The sequence below is a fragment of the Esox lucius genome, chromosome 11 (assembly GCF_011004845.1).
Source record: "Esox lucius isolate fEsoLuc1 chromosome 11, fEsoLuc1.pri, whole genome shotgun sequence".
Taxonomy (NCBI): domain Eukaryota; kingdom Metazoa; phylum Chordata; class Actinopteri; order Esociformes; family Esocidae; genus Esox; species Esox lucius.
Window position 1 is genome coordinate 27,088,783 of NC_047579.1, and position 19,158 is coordinate 27,107,940.

General features: G+C 42.5%; 1 protein-coding gene across 1 annotated transcript in view; it reads left to right on the top strand.

Annotated features, from left to right (window-relative positions):
* Positions 1-1,000: 1,000 nt before the first annotated feature.
* The window catches only part of cacng2a (calcium channel, voltage-dependent, gamma subunit 2a), a 76,641-nt gene continuing 58,483 nt past the window's right edge, over positions 1,001-19,158 (top strand). The window contains exon 1 of the mRNA XM_013135879.3: positions 1,001-2,994. Within this exon, the coding sequence (XP_012991333.2) occupies positions 2,769-2,994 (226 nt within the window). The 5' untranslated portion in view covers positions 1,001-2,768. The remainder of the gene's footprint in view (positions 2,995-19,158) is intronic.

Genomic DNA, 19,158 nt, shown 5'->3' on the forward strand with positions numbered 1-19,158 from the left:
AAACAGTAGAAATGAGTGATGAAAACGAAAGTGGTTGATGAACTAAAGAATCATGAATGTCAAATAATTGACATTTCGAGGAGGAAGAGTCAATGGGACGAATGGAATGTCAGATATTCATAGCCAAACTATAAAGTTCCACCGAATTAGTCATCTGCATAGATAGATATGGTTGGCTTAGCTTTCCACCGCCGCCGGGACCTAATACTCAGTTGCAGGTGCGGTGTATTAAAGCAAGGGGGAGACAAGCTCCGGACTGCCGCTTACAGAGCGCGGAGGGAGCTGTCCTTTCAGCACCACAAGAGCAGTCCATACGTTCAAGAGCGGTGGCGGATGGACAAGCCCTGCGCGTTTCTCTGGCTTCCTACAGCTTATTCTGTATGCATTAAGTCATTACATTTATAGGACCCTGAAAATATGTCAGTAGCAGTGGCAGGAGCTATGAATTAGATGTATTTGCAATAATTATATTGTGATTGTTTGGATCAAATCCGCCAAGTCCAAAACCAGACAAAAAGTCATTACTGGGCTTTCCTTCGTCAAAATATATAAAAGTAATATTCCAGTCTCACAAATTATAATGAAGGTAGAAAAACTACAACTTCACTAAAAATGTAGAGTGGGAAATTAGAGAAAGTGGAAACAAAAGTTAAAACCGAGCAAGCACAAAAAGGAATCTCGCAAAATAGATTCAATCCATTTAGGCCGACATCATCTTGAGGAATTATTTTAGAAACGTTAGGGGCGCCACAAATAGACTACCATAAAAACATATTGTGTCTATAAACACGCCAGTGGTTATCATGCTAATGCATAAATATATAAAATTAATGTCTCTCTAATCCTTCAGCCAGTTCTAACTAAAACCCACCCCCTCTGTTCACACACATACACTGGCTACACGCACAGAACCGCGCTCACACACAAAAACCACCCCCACACCATCTCTTCACCCCTCCCTTCACTTCAGAAATTGAATTAAAATATGTAATATCTTTTCAGCAACGAACATTCGGTGTACGAGCACTGTAGGCTACTAAAACCTGAGCACAGCATCAGCCAGTGAGGGAAGAAATTATACTCATCATAATCTATAGTATTACAATCGGCATCTAAACACTGGCATAAACCATCGTTCGGGAGAAAGAAACCGAAATTAATTGCACAGCGCTGACATCCAGATATACGGACTCCAATCTGCGCCCCAGTCAACCGCTCTGTGGATCTGTGCTTTTGGGTTGGCGTGGCGTGGCGTGCCGTCCGTCTTATCCTCGGGTTGTGTAATATTTTTCTCAACCAGCTACACACTCCTATCCACCCTCAGAAAAACATACAAAGGAAGAAACAAGAATCTAAACAGTTTTTGCTTTTATTAGCCATTGAGTTTTCTATTAGAATATTTTCCATTTACATGGCGCAGGGGCTTTGCAAGTGGGACGGTTCATGTTCCGGTTCTGGGTGTGATAAAACCGTGAATTTGGATACCCAAGTAGCATCAACTGTGGTTCTAGAAGGGATCAGTTCCGGCGGCATCCCCACCTCCTCTTATTCCTCTCCCTGCCTGTATGTCGAGTAATGGTCGGCTTGCCTTGTTGGATGCACACCGCTCTCTCTGGATCGTCGACGGCACCTCTTCCAACAGCAGATCCCCATTTTCGGCGGAAACCTTCAAAGCGCTAAGGGCTACATATGGAAACTGGGGATCAGAATTTTAAGAAAAAGAAAATCTAGCGGTTGTTTGTTTTCTACTTGATTCATCTGTTTCTTTGCCAATTCATTAATTTATTAATTTGGCTTGATTTCTTCATTCCATTGTTGGTTTATTTACTAAATTACAATAGCATTTTACTTTATTCTATTAAATAGGCCTAGACCTCAACGATTGTTTTTCATTAGTTTTTACTGGACCTTTATTTACACGTTTGACTTATTATGATAGATTTTCCCTGTCCTTCATTTCCCGTCCCCGTTCCTCTCCCTGCTTTTCCCTCTTGACTAGAATAGCCCTTGCGTAGGGTTATTCAAACATAATAATACCTAGAAATTCAGTATATGTCTACAATAACTGTAATTCAGTTTCCATCTAACAGAGATAGGCTATTGACTTGACAGGCAGAATTGTTGTAAGCCTACCATTACTCTTAACACCACCCCCAACCTACTCGCTCCGTCAATTTGAGCTCATAGTAATTTACTGATATCCATAGAATAGTGCTCATCTAACATTACACATCAAGAAACAGGTTGCTAGTAATCTTCATGTTAAATGGTACATTCTATGTACAATAGAAGGCAAAAGAAAGTCTAAAATCCAAACAGGATACTGGATTTTGATTTAAACTGTTCCTTTCTCCATTTAAATAAAATCCTTTCGGTATCTCACTTATTGTGATTGTATAGTATAAATATTATTGGTAGATAAATGCTTTAACTCCAGTGTAAGCCAGTTGGTATAGTGTAAGCAGCTCAAACTATAATCCGTATTTGCAATTAGGCTACCTTCATCATTATTCTTATATTTGGGGGTAACATTTATTAATCTATCTGGAGGAAAGCGACATCGCGTCCTCCTCCAGAAACGACCTTAAAAGGAACCCCAATTTCTCTTAGTCAGTCCTCACCCAAACGCAACCATAAGGTTCCTACCGCATCCACCTCCTTCCCCCTCCTTTCGCTCAAATATATCCCATTTTTTTAGTTTGGTTTGGTCCCGTAAATTTTCAAATATTTATTTCCTATATATCAAGAGGAAAGGGGGTCCCCCTTTCATGGAATGCGGAAATATGGGTCTGTTTGACCGCGGAGTTCAGATGCTATTGACCACGGTGGGCGCATTTGCCGCCTTTAGTCTCATGACCATCGCGGTTGGCACGGACTACTGGCTATACTCGCGCGGCACGTGCAAGTCCAAGTCGGTCAGCGATAACGAGACCAGCAAGAAGAACGAAGAAGTAATGACCCATTCGGGCTTATGGAGGACGTGTTGCTTAGAAGGTATGTGAGCCTTATACATGTTTATTTTTTCCCATACTGGTATCCCATAGTGATGACATTTCACTATACTTGCACCTGCCTACTTGCAGGCTACAGCATGACTTATTCAACAAATTGATGTTTTCAACATTATTTACTTTTTTACTGCCATCTACTATGTGGTAAAAGGTTAAGCTTGTGTTCGACAAGGTAACTCCCTGTCATGTCCCACCTCTTGAATACACTTCTAGGCTACTGTTCAGAAAATGTTTCTGAATGATATGCCAAGAGACCAGTTTGTCACCCCATGTTCAAAACAAAACCATCCTTTAAACCTTTTCTCATGGAAAAATAAGTTCTTCATTTCTGTAAAAGGTCTATTTCTACACCAGTATGATGGGGTGCCTTAACAGTGCTTGTAATGTACCCCTTGACCTGGCTGCGCACAGTATTTTCCAACATGTCAAACACAGTCACCTTTCAAGAGCAGGATCAAGACCACCTCCCACGTCTTGACACACAGAGAGTCGTCTTGTTTCCCTGTCATGCTCTGGCAGAGGCTTTGGTAGCTGACATTTAGCCCAGTGGTGTAACCTTGTGAGGTCACAGAGTGTTACAAATCTGCTCATCTTCTTAGCAGAGACATTCACATATAGGCCTCCTTTCTCCCCAAACCTTCCTGTCTTGTGATAAGCAGTTACCAGCCGGTCCAAGGTCAGACATATGCTATAGCAGCTTGAAGTGAACTCAGGACCTGGAAGTTGTTTCTGTAAAATGTAGGGAAAACATCCATGGAAAATGAAGTCAACTGTAAAAATCTGATGATTTACAGTTTTCAAAAAAGTTAAGGTCTATGATTTTGGTATGGATTTTGTACACATCCAAAATAGGCAAAAATAATACAGAAAAGGGAAATGACAATGATGAGGCTTCAGTCTGAGTGTGTACTAGACAACGAAAGAACACTGTCCTATGTACATTCCTTCCTCACCATTAACCAGGGATTTTGACCGAGGTAGGATGGCTGACTTTGGCCACATCTGTGAGTTCAACTTTGGCATTGGCATAAGGTTTTTTCAAGGTCTGTCTGACACCCTGCTGCTATGCCTTCCAGGGGCTCTCTGCATCTGTTCTCTGTGCTCGGCAGAACATACACGGGCCAATTAAGGTGACCTGTCACAAGTTAACTACAGATGTGGAGACATCAAATACTTTTATTTGAAGCTAACTTCTAAACCTTTGTTGAAAATGTACCCCTTTTCTGTGAAGGTGGACAAAATCAGGGGAGTGATGATATGACTGGCCTGGGTCATGTTCAGAGTCCATCAGAGTCCATCCAGATCTTATCAACATCTCCTATCCTTGGGCCAAGGTTAATGGAAATTACAAAGCTATTATTGTACAGCTTCTCTATTGTTGCAAGATAAAAGACGTCCTCATTTGAATAAGTGATCAAAATGGCAGGAAATCAAGTCTGATTTGTAATTTGCAATTCATGCACAGTCCCTGGCCTTGATAAGGTGGGACTGTGGGAATGGTACCACCGCATTTACACGTCGTGGCCAAATGAAAATGAATCCAAATTCAAACAACTTCCTGCTGTGGAAATTGGACTTTAAAAAACTGCTAATGGGTACATTTATTTATGGCCAATTAGCACAATGTATATCTAAATGTAGGATACTGAAACAGGAAGTATACTGCGGAGCCAGAAACAGTTTTAGTGAAAATAGATGATCAGCTCTGCAACAAAAAACTCTTGCCATCCCATGTGTACTGGATGGGTACTGCAGCTAACGCATGTAGAGGCTCCTGTATTCCACCCCTTTCTCAGGGACCACCATCCTTTCCATGTATTTGACCTATTCCAGAGATAGCACACCTGATTAGACTTGTCAGCCAATCATCATGCCTTTCATTGGTGAATCAGTCGTACCTGTTCAGGGCTACAACAAAATTGTGAGACACCTAAAGGGTTCCTGGGTGAGAAGATTGAATACCTCTGCTTGTAGGTGTACTGTAGCCTCACAGCATGTAGACTTAATATGGATTTTAAATATACAGTAGCTGTAGCTACAGTTTACTGGCTGATGTTGTACTGTGGATGAACTGTTCGTCCTAAACAGTGTGCCATGCACAGGTAGCTACCGGATTACAATTGATAATGCATCCTGTATATATCACAAGTGACACTGAAGACAGAGTTTGCTTTTAGCCCGGTTCTGGCCCGTTCATTTAGTGGGCCCTGGTGGGCGTGGGGTTGTGTTTGTTCAATCAGCTCCTGGAGATGAGAATCCCTGTCATACAACTGCTTACTCAAAGAGAAGGTAACCATTTCATTTTTATTTTTGTTTGTGTATAAGTAGAGACACTCCTCTCAGATCTCTCACTTCTTGTGAACATTCAGGTACTTTTCCAGCACTCAAATGAGAGGGGAGCTGTTTGATGGTTCCGTAAAATATGTCTGCTATTGATTTGGTAGATTTACACTTGTCTACACTAGATGCTGTGTTATAAGTCATACTGAAAATGCAAAAGCATATGCTATCGCCAAAGCATGGGATCATTTTGTCAAATGTTTTACTTGCCCTTGGAGTTGGTTCATATCTATGAATACTAATTCCCTTGGTGTTTTATTTAATTAAATGTTCCTGATATGAGTGAAAACATAACATTTATGTTAACAGGCCCAGCCAGAAGAGGACTGGTCACCCCTCTGAGCCTCGTTCCTCTTTAGGTTTCTTCCTAAATTTCAGACACTTTTAGGAAGTTTTTCATAGCCACTGTGCTTCAACACTGTTGTTGCTTGCTCCGTGGGGTTTCAGGCTGGGCGTTTTGTAAAAGCACTTTGTGACCACTGCTGATGTAAAAAGGGATTTATAAATTAATTGGATTGATTGAACAGTAAAGAACCCACCACAAGATTTGTTAACAATGGGCACACAATTTGGACAAAGTCCCTTGTGAAAGTTATGATATTAAGGAGGTGAAGGGGAGATAAAAGTTTAGCACCCAACAAAGTGAATTATATGCTCTCTTGAGAAACCATGGTTTGCTCATTCACATGAACGCTGTTTCCTACAATTGAGAAATACATATTGAAGACAACATTTGAACCCCACATAGGGCTCTTTCAGTTTAACCGATCACTGTTTGGGAAGCCTACGGACTAGTCTGTGTGTTACTACCATACAGAAGAGGAGGCCAGTCTTGGGGCATGTGGAGTGTGTGTACGTGTGTGTGTTGAACAGTGATTGCTCAGGCCATGGAGGAAGTAGGGGAGGGCAGGCTGCTCCACCCTGTCTGGTCTGGATGTCTGCCTGCCCATCGGGGCAGCCTCTCACCTTTCCTCACAGCTAGGTGTAGTATGCTGTGCTCCACGCTAACCCGGCCCATTCATCTTCATTACAGCGCCCCCCTCAGCTTCTGCCTAGGCTGTAAGAGAAGAGATGGAGGAGGCAGGAGGCAGTAGGTGCAAAAGAGGCCATACCTATTGTATGGATTGTGTTCAACACCAAGACCCATAATTCCATGTTCTGCCTCAGTGTTCTTCAGCTATTTCCCAGACCATGTAGGACTATCAATAGCCTAATGGATGTACATGTGCCAGGGTTCATTTCGTCAACAAATAGTGACGAAAATAGGTGTTAAATAACTATTTTTCAAAATGCAGTCGATGAGATGATGACTAAAAAGATCCAGAAAAAACAGTAACTAAATGAAAAATATTTTTCATTTTGGTAGACAAAAACAAGACGTGACTAAATTATCTTTGTCAGGAAAGTCTTCTATATAACTGGCATAATTAGATAGGAGGATTTTGGAAAGAGTACTTTTAAGTGTTTTTATTTTGTTTTGTCCAATCAAAGGCATGCATGGGCATTAGCAGAATGGTTTGCCTTTCTCGTTCCAATGTTGCAAAGCAATTATTGGTGGAAAAGAAATGTCATGCCCAGGTCATTCCAGAATCGCCTAAGATTCTTCTCTAATTTGGCGGAAACGGATTGACTGGGTTCATTAAGGCTATTCCCCCGGTACAAATTACTGGTAGAAAAAAGGTCAGACATTTGGAGGCACTTTAAATATCACGTACTGTAGACTCAAACAAGACGGAATGCAACGTTTCCACTGGCGAACACAGCGTTTGCAACCACAAATTGACGAAAACATCAAAACAAATCTGAAAGTGCATCAACCCAATATACATACTACTCATGGGTAAAATTAGTGGTGTGTTGCCTGGAGAAGTGGGTATAGCCTAACTTGTCAACTATCAAACGTTTTAGAATCTTCTGTACCCTTTGTTCTTACATTTTCCAACTGATATTTCCTTCTATGCCAATTAAACTACTCGAACGATAACGCGTGTACAGTATATGCTACGCATTTCGTACGGGCTAATTAGCTACATTTAGCAAATTCCCCGTGTATCCATACTGTGCTTAACGCTGCGCTTAAAATGTTAATAATATAAGGCTATATCAACATTGTAAACCAAACATTCTGATATGTTCCATCACCTTTATTTGACATTGTGTATAGCAGCTATAAACTATTTTGACAGGTATCAGTATCAGGTATCAGGTATAATTTTTTCCCCTTCTGATTACCAGTCAACGCTGTTGCAGTTGGACAGATTACTGCTGATTTCATTGGACAAATAAATGTTCGTGTTTTAGAGTTACTTGTTTGTGTTTTAAAATGTCACTTAACACAAATCAGTGATTGTGTTTGCATTAATTCTTGCCTTTTATCTGCTGCAGATTAATGTGTTGTTCCACCAATTTGAGAATAGAATCATCCAATAATGTTTATGCAGAAACATTTGTTTGGTAGAACAAGACTACAGGTTTGTATGCTTGTGTACATGGAAGTCTGTGATATGTTTACTATAGGTTAATGAGGCAATACTTTTGATTTGACTAAATTGTGACTAAAACATATGTCTCACTGTTTTTGTCTTTTTGTGCCAAAATTAACACTGACATGTGCTTTGTTTGGCGCCTCCATTAGTCGGACACTTTGTGATGCCATATGAATGAAAAATGAGGGCCTGCTTTCCCCACTAAACACAATGAACACCACCGACTTGGTGCCCATTCATGGTTTGTCAGCTCTGGAATCGTGTTGAAGACAATGCATGTGGGAAACCTTGTGTTTTTATGCATGAGTATGTGAACATTGCAATCAGTGGGTACATGACTGCATGTATTTGGGATCACATAATGTGGAGTAAACTTGTACTGGTGTAATTTTCATGCATATGTTTTTATGGCTGTGTGAGTTTGAGCCTATGCCCTTGGTGTGTGTGTGTGTGTGTGTGTGTGTGTGTGTGTGTGTGTGTGTGTGTGTGTGTGTGTGTGTGTGAGTGAGGGAGAGTGAGAGAGAGAGATTGCTCCAGAGATTGTGGGCCAGGTCAGTAGGATTAGTCTCATCGTCCAGTAGGATTACCCCGGGTGGCCCACCCAGGCTAATGACCCGACCCTAAAGTGGCATTAGGCTGTTATGCCCTCATCTGCATGGGTGGGATTACATGCTGCGTTATCGCAATCGACAAGCCCAGGCAAACTTGGTACGGTTGACCTGGAGAAGGAGTGGTACGGCTGTGGTCCTCCGGAGCGCTCCGTTCTTCACCGCACGCTGAGATCTGGAGCCACAGGGGTTCATGTCCGCTCCTGCCCGTGGCATTTCAGTCAACTTGCAACCCATGCTCAGGGGGTTGCAGGATCACATCTGTCCCAGTCATGTCCCTCTCAGCTGGGCAAAAGTGACTGATTCGCATTGCCTTGCACTGTCACCTCTCCCGAGGCCCGGCAACGTATGAGCGATATGAATCGCTCTGTCCTGTCAGCCAGTTGGGAGGGCTGGGCTGTTGTGTGCTCCGCCCAGCTGGGACTGTAGACCGACACTCCTGGTCGGGGCTGTTTCAATTGGTCTGTAGCTCTATTGCCCATTAAGGCCTTATTATTACAGTACAGGCAATACTAGGTGAGTCTGTGAGAGACTCAATCACCTTCATCACTCCAGTACAGTGTCTGTCGTCTTAGTCCGTCTGTCGTTCTCGCAGTGTGAAGATGAGCATGTGCTGTAATTCCATGGCTCCAGTTGTATTGTCTGTTGTCTTTTCCTCTTACTAGACCAAGTAAAAAGACAGGTCTAATACAGACATGTATGGTCTAGAGTGTAGATGCGGCAGTGCTGCATTTTTTCATCTGTAGGTCTGTCACTGAAACTATATATTCAGTCATTATAACATGCAGTGTAGGTTAACCTTTTCTATTTGATTTGCACTTGTTTTTCTAGGCAGCTCAAAATTGGAGGCATGCTGTTCCTTGACACACACACACACCAGCCAGAGAGGGCCCCTCCTGGCTTGGCACCATAATATGGAACTATAGATTATATGAGGTATAAGTTTTGTTTTGGTGGAATTTGCAAAAAAGTCAATAGTTGGAAGTGTTGCTGCTAAATGAAATACATGATTTAAATTAACAGAATGAAATCTGTTTACCATTATTTAAAATGTTTCTATATAAATAGTAAAACCTTTAAAATGATATATTTATACCTTTAAAAGCACCTGTACAGAATTGTAAATGTTATTTAAATCATAGATTGCAATTACATAGGATGTTGAAAATGCTACAGTCCAGCATATAAACACTTTTCACTTCTCCTTTCATTGTGTACCAGACCAGATTTCACCATTGGCCTGGATGTTGTGTGGTTGATGTACATTTAAAACTTGCATTAGCTCCACCAGAGGTGTGTTTAGTTTGCTTAAAGGGGTTCAGATGTTTTGGAATCACTTACACTAAACATTATTTCCAGAAAACATTCCTGATGGGTGTGTGTGGAGAGGTGTAGCTACAAACCGTGAGTGATGTGTTGTATTAAAAGGACGTTTTTCCCCCAACCTCAACCCAACAACTACCTGAACTGAATGCACACCGTTATGTTCTTCCCGAATCTGGCACCCCACCAAAATGTTCCAGTGCCTCATCTCAGGTGTACTTACTCCCGTTTGCTGGGTGTGGTGAGGTGTGCCAGTGACTGACCTATGTATGGAAGCGGCCATGCTGACAGCATTTTTAACTGGTCGTTCAGTACAAAACTGACTCTTTTCTAAGAAACATTTCAGGACATCAAAACAAACTGGATGCATTTCATTTCTGCAAATACATACACAGCCTTTAAATACACTCCACAATATTGCCAGCCCCAATGACAACGGATATTGAATCACTGCTGCCTTCACTCTCTTGAGGATTTCAACAATTCTGTGTTGAACTCAAAACATAATAATATACAATAATAAACTTCCTCGTCATCTGTGTGTGTGGCCCTAGGCTTTATTTAAACATTATTTGTAGCTGCCGTTGGTTGTGTTAACCTACACGACCAGGTCAATAGCACACATGAGTTGGGCAGCTCGGCCCGTCATACCATGGGCCAGTCAAACTGGCCAGTCTGTGTGACCCTTCTGATTGGATATTGGGGAGTGGGAGGGCTGGAGGCAGCATGAGACACTGAACTCTGTTTAGGAATAGATGCTGGTGTACCAACTACAGTATGGAGCTTTTTCAGCACACAAACTAGTGATGCACTGACACCACAGACGATTGGATGACACTGATATACTGTATATCATAGCAGCTATTACATGGTTACAGTCAACATGGAAAAGGTGTAATTGCAATGAAAGTGCAAACTTTAAGCTGCTCTTAACTCACAACACAGCGTTATTACCTCAGTTCCACATTGCTGTCTGTCTCAGAGGCCCCATAGTAAATAATAATTAACTACAGATACAATCCATTCATTTTGAAGAGATGTGATCCACTCCTTGTTTCTGCGATAGTGTGGAGAAACTACAGCAATCTGCCTTCTAATTCATTGGTGGTGTCCACGGTGCAGTTCATTGGCAATATATTACAATGTATTTACTTTGTGTCGGCACAGAGCCTGAACACCCTGCATCATCCCAGCGGGAGCGTTTGGGGGTGGGGGGGTTCCTCTGTCCCCACCTCAACACCTGGATGGGCTTGGGTCCTTAGCCCAGCCTGCGGCTGCACCTGGATCGAGTATGGCCCGAGGCCCCAGTCCTTCACGAGGTTACAAGTCGGCCCCAGCCCAGCTGGCTCACAGCATTGCTGGGGCGCGGGGACTGAGATGTTCCCACCTATGCAGAGCCCTCTTAGCACCTAGTGGGAAAGGTGCTGACAGCTCCGCTCCCTGCCAGGTCCAGAAGGCTGAGGAAGGGAGCCCAGACCATGGCAGAGCCAGAGCTGAACACTGACCTGGGCAGAGAGGGGCGGGAACGGGGGTGGCCAGGTCGGCCTCGGCAGTGGCAGAGAAGGGGCGCAAGAACCATGCTGGAAACCACGTCACATCAAGCGAGGATGACATGAGGATATACTTGCTGCGCAGATTTCCATGGTGGAGCTGGGATGTCCAGCTGAATGATGTCACAAAGCTGAATTGATGATGGCACACCCATGACCGTTTATCTGGGTACGGTGGTGGGCTATAGACCATGCCATCAGCCAGTCAGATCTGGGTATATAAATATCTTCAAATTAGTTTTCTTAAAGCAGATACAATCAGACTGAACATTTCGAGGGCTGAAAGGAACAGCATATAAATAATATAGAAGTTACATAAAAAAACTAAACACACACAGGGATTTGTTATACATGTGACTACTTAAAAGAGAAATTAAAATGCATGGGGACTTCAGTGTGAAATATGAGAGTGGCTGTTGGATTTCCTGCTCTGCTCCGCTAAAGTCCTGACTGACAATCATACAAGGGATAAAGTATTGGTTTTGTTATACTCACCTGTGCCTCGCTCTTTTCTTTCCATAGTCATTTGACCCCGGACAGAGAGAGCCTCAGCAGAACCCTGTGCAATGTTATACGATTACTCTGAGGCATAAGATGAGGTTGCAAACGAAAAAGATTTGTCTTGGCACATTGATGGAAGGCATGCAGTCTTCAGTGGCCTAATGGCTTACCTGCTTGTATGGGATCTGTGTGGCCATGTTTGTATGGGAGCCTGCAGGGGCCAAATGGTGCCCTGGCTTTCTGTCAGTCTCCAGAGACCAAAGTGCTCACTGTCTGTGCATGCATGCATATGTGTGTGCATTCGTGCATGCTCATGTGTGTGCGTGGCGCCGCTCAGATGGCCATGTTTACTACACTCCAGAGTGAGTATTTACTGCAGTCGGCAGAGCTGGCAGACCCCACTGTCACAGCAAATGGTGCTGTTGGGAAAACAAACACTTGTAATGAGACTATCTGTCAAATGAGACCATTGGAAACTGCTGCAAGCCCCTAAACACCCCCCCCCCCACCAGAAGTTGCTGATGTCACTGGGCTGGGGTAATGATGTTGACAGGGTCAAAGGTTGATTGGTGAACATTTGATAACATGAAGAATTGCCGTATTTATGTATATATTCTTTATTGCAAATAAATCTTCTGTGAAAAACATTAATAAAGTCACACATTTTGACATAAATTTTACCTACACAGACGCAACAAATTACACTGTGTTGATTCAGCATGAATCTGTCACCTTTTATCTTACCTGTGAATAATAGCTTTAGCAGTGATGGAGTGGCTCATGGGATTCATCCGAAGGCTGATGATGTAATACGTTCTCTACAGGAAATGATGTAAACCTGGTGTCCAGGTATGGCGGACATTCAATTATTCATGTCTTTGGAGGGATAATGTATTCATGTCTTTGAAGTGATAATGTATTAATGTCTTTAGAGATATAATGTATTCATGTCTTTGGAGGGATAATGTATGTGCTCTGACTCAGCCACAACCTTAGCGAAAAATTTTGACAACACAGCAGATTTTTCAGAAGATAAAAAGACAATGCTATGGTAATCTGTAAATCAAGGGGAATCAAGGAATTTGTTTTAAAATGAAGGCACAACTGTTATCATCAGCATAAATTTATGTAGCAAGGTCTAAGGCCCAGTTAATATCATCTCTATATATATTGATGTAGCAGGAGAGAAAGCCGCATTAATATTATCTCTATATATTTATGTAGCGAGGTCTAAGGCCCTGGTAATATCCTCTCTATATATTGATGTAGCAGGAGAGAAAGTCCCGTTAATATTATCTCTATATATTTATGTAGCGAGGTCTAAGGCCCTGGTAATATCCTCTCTATATATTGATGTAGCAGGAGAGAAAGCCCCATTAATATTATCTCTATATATTTATGTAGCGAGGTCTAAGGCCCTGGTAATATCCTCTCTATATATTGATGTAGCAGGAGAGAAAGTCCCGTTAATATTATCTCTATATATTTATGTAGCGAGGTCTAAGGCCCTGGTAATATCCTCTCTATATATTGATGTAGCAGGAGAGAAAGCCCCGTTAATATTATCTCTATATATTTCCGTTGCGAGGTCTAAGGCCCCTGTAAATATCATCTCTAGATATTGATGTAGCAGGGGATTAGTAGGAGTGCATATTTGAATGGGATAACCTATTTAGACTACACCAATGATTGTGTCAACAAATTCATTTAAAGAACATTTTCAAAATGTGTAAATATTGCAGGAACGGAATGTTTCTACTCGTTCTGTTTATACATGAAGAAGAATGTCTTCAGAACCCAACTTTTTATGTCACTGCTCATTCCACTCCAATACACAATGAGGGAGACATTGTCTTTAGACCTTATTAAAGCCAGGAAGTATCTGGGGGGAAAGTGTCTCACCATTGCCTCAGAAGGCGATTGAGATTTTTGACCCGTTTACACCCTAAATAATTTATATTGAAAGCAAATCTGACAGCAAGTCTTATTTATCTAAACAAAACTATTGTTGTAGAATTTTTGAGGGGACGGTGTGGGATTTCTTTAGTTGCATCACATCAATATCTCTGACACAAATCTGGCCACCAGTCTTGTTCATACAGATAAAACTTATGTTGTGCAAAAGTTCAGGGAATAAGAAATGTATGATACATTTAAGGTGGTTTCTTAGCGCACATCCTCCCAAGTCAGTCCCTGTTTGTGTCCTGATTTTGGTGATTGTTCATGGTCCCAGAAGAGTATGTTCCAACACGGGAGATCATTCATGTTAATATCATTTCTATATATTAACATAGCAGGGGATATGTCCCTGTTAATATCATTTCTATATATTAACATAGCAGGGGATATGTCCCTGTTAATATCATTCTGCTCAGCATCATATCCAGAGGTTGTCTTTGGGAAATAGACGTATGAGTGCTGCCAGAATTGCTGCAGAGGTTGAAGGGGTGGGGGGTCAGCCTGTCAGTGCTCAGACCATATGCCGCACACTGCCTCAAATTGGTCTGCATGGTTGTCCTCCCAGAAGGAAGCTTCTTCTAAAGATGATGCACAAGAAGGCCCGCAAACAGTTTGCTGAAGACAAGAAGACTAAGGACATGGAATACTGGAACCATGTCCTGTGGTCTGATGAGACCAAGATAAACCTATTTGGTTCAGAGGGTGTCAAGCGTGTGGCGGCAACCAGGTGAGGAGTACAAAGACAAGTGTGTCTTGCCTACAGTCAAGCATGGTGGTGGGAGTGTCATGGTCTGGGGCTGCATGAGTGCCGCCAGCACTGGGGAGCTACAGTTAATTGAGAGAACCATGAATGCCAACATGTACTGTGACATACTGAAGCAGATCCCCTTCCATCGGAGACTGGGCCACAGGGCAGTATTCCAACATGATAACGACCCCAAACACACCTCCAAGACGACCACTGCCTTGCTAAAGTAGCTGAGGGTAAAGCTGATGGACTGGCAAAGCATGTCTCTAGATCTAAACCCTATTGAGCATCTGTGGGGCATCCTCAAACGGAAGGTGGAGGAGCACAAGGTCTCTAACATCCACCAGCTCCGTGATGTCGTCATGGAGTAGTGGAAGAGGACTCCAGTGGCAACCTGTAAAGCTCTGGTGAACTCCATGACCAAGAGGATTAAGGCAGTGCTGGAAAATAATGGTGGCCACACAAAATATTGAAACTTTGGGCCCAATATGGACATTTTCACTTAGGGGTGTATGCTCTTTTGTTGCCAGCGGTTTAGACATTAATGGCTGTGTGTTGAATTGAATGAGCAAATTTACACTGTTATACAAGCTGTACACTCACTACTTTGCATTGTAGCAAAGTGTCATTGCTTCAGTGTTGTCACATGAAAAGATATAATCAAATATTTGCAAAAATGTGAGGGTTGTACTCACTTTTGTGAGATACAGTATATATATATAAGAAGAATCTCACTATATTAATGTAGTGGGGGGAAAGGCCCTGGTAAAATTATCTCTATATATTAATGTAGCAGGGTATAAAGCCCTTTTAAAATTATCTCTATATGTCGATGTAGCGGGAGATAAGGCCCTGTTAAAATTATCTCTATATATTTATGTAGTGGGGGGAAAGGCCCTGTTAAAATTATCTCTATATATTAATGTAGCGGGGGATAAGGCCCTTTGAAGAATAATCTCTCTAAATTAAGGTAGTGGGAGATAAGGCCCTGTTAAAATTATCTCTATATATTATTGTGGCAGGGGATATGGCCCTGTTAAAATAAACTCTCTATATTAATGTAGCGGGGGGAAAGTCCCTGTTAAAATTATCTCTATATATTATTGTGGCAGGGGATATGGCCATGTTAAAATAAACTCTCTATATTAATGTAGCGGGGGGAAAGTCCTTGTTAAAATTATCTCTATATATTGATGTTGCAGAGAACAAGGCCTTGCTAATATCATGTCTATACATCGATCAGCCATAACATTATGACCACTGACAGGTGAAGTGAAGAACACTGATAATCTTGTTATCCTCAAATTTGATGTGTTATAAGCAGGAAAAATGGGCAAGTGTAAGGATCTGAGCGACATTGACAAGGGCCAAATTCTGATGGCTAGACAACTGGGTCAGAACATCTTCCAAACTGCAGCCCTTGTGGGGTGTTCCCGGTCAGTCCCTATCAAAAGTGGTCCATTGGCTTCTTTCAGCAGGATAATGTGCCCTGCCACAAAGCAAAAATGGTTCCGGCATGGGGAACACAACAACGAGTTCCAAGTGTTGGCTTGACAAAATTCTCCAGATCTCAATCCAATCAAGCATCTGTGGGATGTGCTGGACAAACAGGACCGATCCATGGAGGCCTCACCTTGCACCTTACAGGATTTAAAGGATCTGCTGCTAACGTCTTGGTGCCAGATACCACAACACACCTTCACAGGTCCAGTGGAGTCCATGCCTTGACAGGTCAAGTCTGTTTTTGCGGCAAAAGGAGGACCCCCACAATATTAGTCAGGTGGTCATAATGTTATGGCTGATCGGTGAATATCGATGTAGCGAGGGATAAGCCCCTGTTAAAATAATCTCTCTTTATAAAAGAAGCATGGAATAAGGTCTTGTTAATATCATCTCTACATATTAATGTAACGGGGTATACGGCCCTGTTACGTCACAAAGGAAGATGTTGCTGCTACATTTTCTGTCCATTGCAGTTCTGTCCTCTTCTTTTCTCCACTACTTTTGTATGTACAGTGGGGAGAACAAGTATATATACACTGCCGATTTTGCAAGTTTTCCCACTTACAAAGCATGTAGAAGTCTGTCATTTTTATCATAGGTACTCTTCAACTGTGAGTGACGGAATCTAAAACAAAAATTCAGAAAATCACATTGTATGATTTTTAAGTAATTAATCTGCATTTTATTGCATGACATAAGTATTTGATACATCAGAAAAGCAGAACTTAATATTTGGTACAGAAACCTTTGTTTGCAATTACAGAGATCATGTTTCCTGTAGTTCTTGACCAGGTTTGCACACACTGCAGCAGGGATTTTGGCCCACTCCTCCATACAGACCTTCTCCAGATCCTTCAGCTTTCGGGGCTGTTGCTGGGCAATACAGATTTTCAGCTCCCTCCAAAGATTTTCTATTGGGTTCAGGTCTGGAAATGCTTCTTACGGAGCCACTCCTTAGTTGCCCTGGCTGTGTGTTTCGGGTCGTTGTCATGCTGGAAGACCCAGCCACGACCCATCTTCAATACTCTTACTGAGGGAAGGAGGTTGTTAGCCAAGATCTCGCAATACATGGCCCCATCCATCCTCCCCTCAAAATGGTGCAGTCGTCCTGACCCCTTTGCAGAAAAGCAACCCCAAAGAATGATGTTTCCACCTTCATGCTTCACGGTTGGGATGGTGTTCTTTGGGTTATACTCATCCTTCTTCTTCCTCCAAACACAGCGAGTGGATTTTAGAACAAAAAGCTCTATTTTTGTCTCATCAGACCACATGACCTTCTCCCATTCCTCCTCTTGATCATCCAGATGGTCATTGGCAAACTTCAGATGGGCCTGGACATGCGCTTGCTTGAGCAGGGGGACCTTGCATGCGCTGCAGGATTTTAATCCATGAAGACAGTGTGTTACTAATGGTTTTCTTTGAGACTGTTGTCCCAGCTCTTTTCAAGTCATTGACCAGGTCCTGCCATGTAGTTCTGGGCTGATCCCTCACCTTCCTCATGATCATTGATGCCCCACAAGGTGAGATCTTGCATGGAGCCCCAGACAGAGGAAGATTGACCATCATCTTGAACTTCATTTTCTGATAATTGCGCCAACAGTTGTTGCCTTCTCACCAAGCTGCTTGCCTACTGTCCTGCAGCCCATCCCAGCCTTGTGCAGGTCTACAATTTTATCCCTGATGTCCTTACACGGCTCTCTGGTCTTGGCCATTGTGGAGAGGTTGGAGTCTGTTTGATTGAATGTGTGGACAGGTGTCTTTTATACTGGTAACGAGTTCAAACAGGTGCAGTTGATACAGGTAATGAGTGGAGAACAGGAGGGCTTCTTAAAGAAAACTAACAGGTGTGTGAGAGCTGTAATTCTTACTGGTTGGTAGGTGATCAAATACTTATGTCATGCAATAAAATGCAAATTAATTATTTAAAAATCATACAATGTGATCTTCTAGATTTTTGTTTGAGATTCCGTCTCTCACTGTTGAAGTGTACCTATAATAAAAATGACAACCTCTACATGCTTTGTAAGTGGGAAAACCTGCAAAATCGGCAGTGTATCAAATACTTGTTCTCCCCACTGTATGTGTGATTATGGCCCATGTAGGCCCATGTAGCACAGTCGGTAAAGCATGGTGCTTGCAATGCCAGAAGTTGTGGGTCGATTCCCACCAGGGACTAGGTCAGGGATGTATGCAGTCACTACCGTAAGTTGCTCTGGATAAGGGCGCCAGCTAAATGACTAAAATGTAAATGTAAAGATGTGTGCGCGTGTGTGCCTGCTTACTGGCAGTGTGTTTCTGAGTGCAGTTAGGAACTGTATGAATTTTTAATGGGGAGCAGTGTGGCTTCCCTTTGCTCTCTCAGATCGCTTTCCAGGACAGGGAGTCTCTCATGATCACAACAGCTCGCACAGGGACTGCTCCTGTGCCACAACACACACACATTCACAACTAGGCTAAAGAAGGAATTTCTCACTATCAGAGCCAGTGTATGGCCCTACTCTTACTGACAAATATACCTGGCACAGACATGGGAGGATTAAAACAGACTACTGAAACCAGCCTGTCGGCAGTGTACCCCAGACGTACATGTCACTAATCAAAAACTAACAGATTGTAGCACAATGACGCTAAGATCCCATAATGCCACGGTCTTTTTGAAGACAGCAACACAACTTGTGAAGATTTATGTGTTTTTTTACATCTCACACCACCTGGTAGATGGCACAGCAGCTGGCAAACAAAGGGTCAGAATGCAACACAGCTATGGAGCTCTCTGTCACTGCTGTGTGGATCAGCTGACTGACTAACTCTCTATGGAGGAGCCCATCTTATGGCAGTCCTAGCAGAGGTAAGCATTGTCATGTCTCTCAAGAGGGAGTTTGTCTGCACCAGGTCTAGTGCAGTGCTACCTTAGCTCTCATTGGTTTTATTAATAAACATCCATTTGAGAGAGCATCTCAACAGCCTTAGGCGACACCAGCATGATAGGACCATGGAGTGTTGATAACCGCAGAGAGACAGACTACCTACCAGGTTTATGCCAATTATGTCAAGTGCCAGCCACTGTCACGTTGAAGAAAAAGCTATAGTTCACGTAGATGTACACTTATAGATGCACCGCCAGGTCCA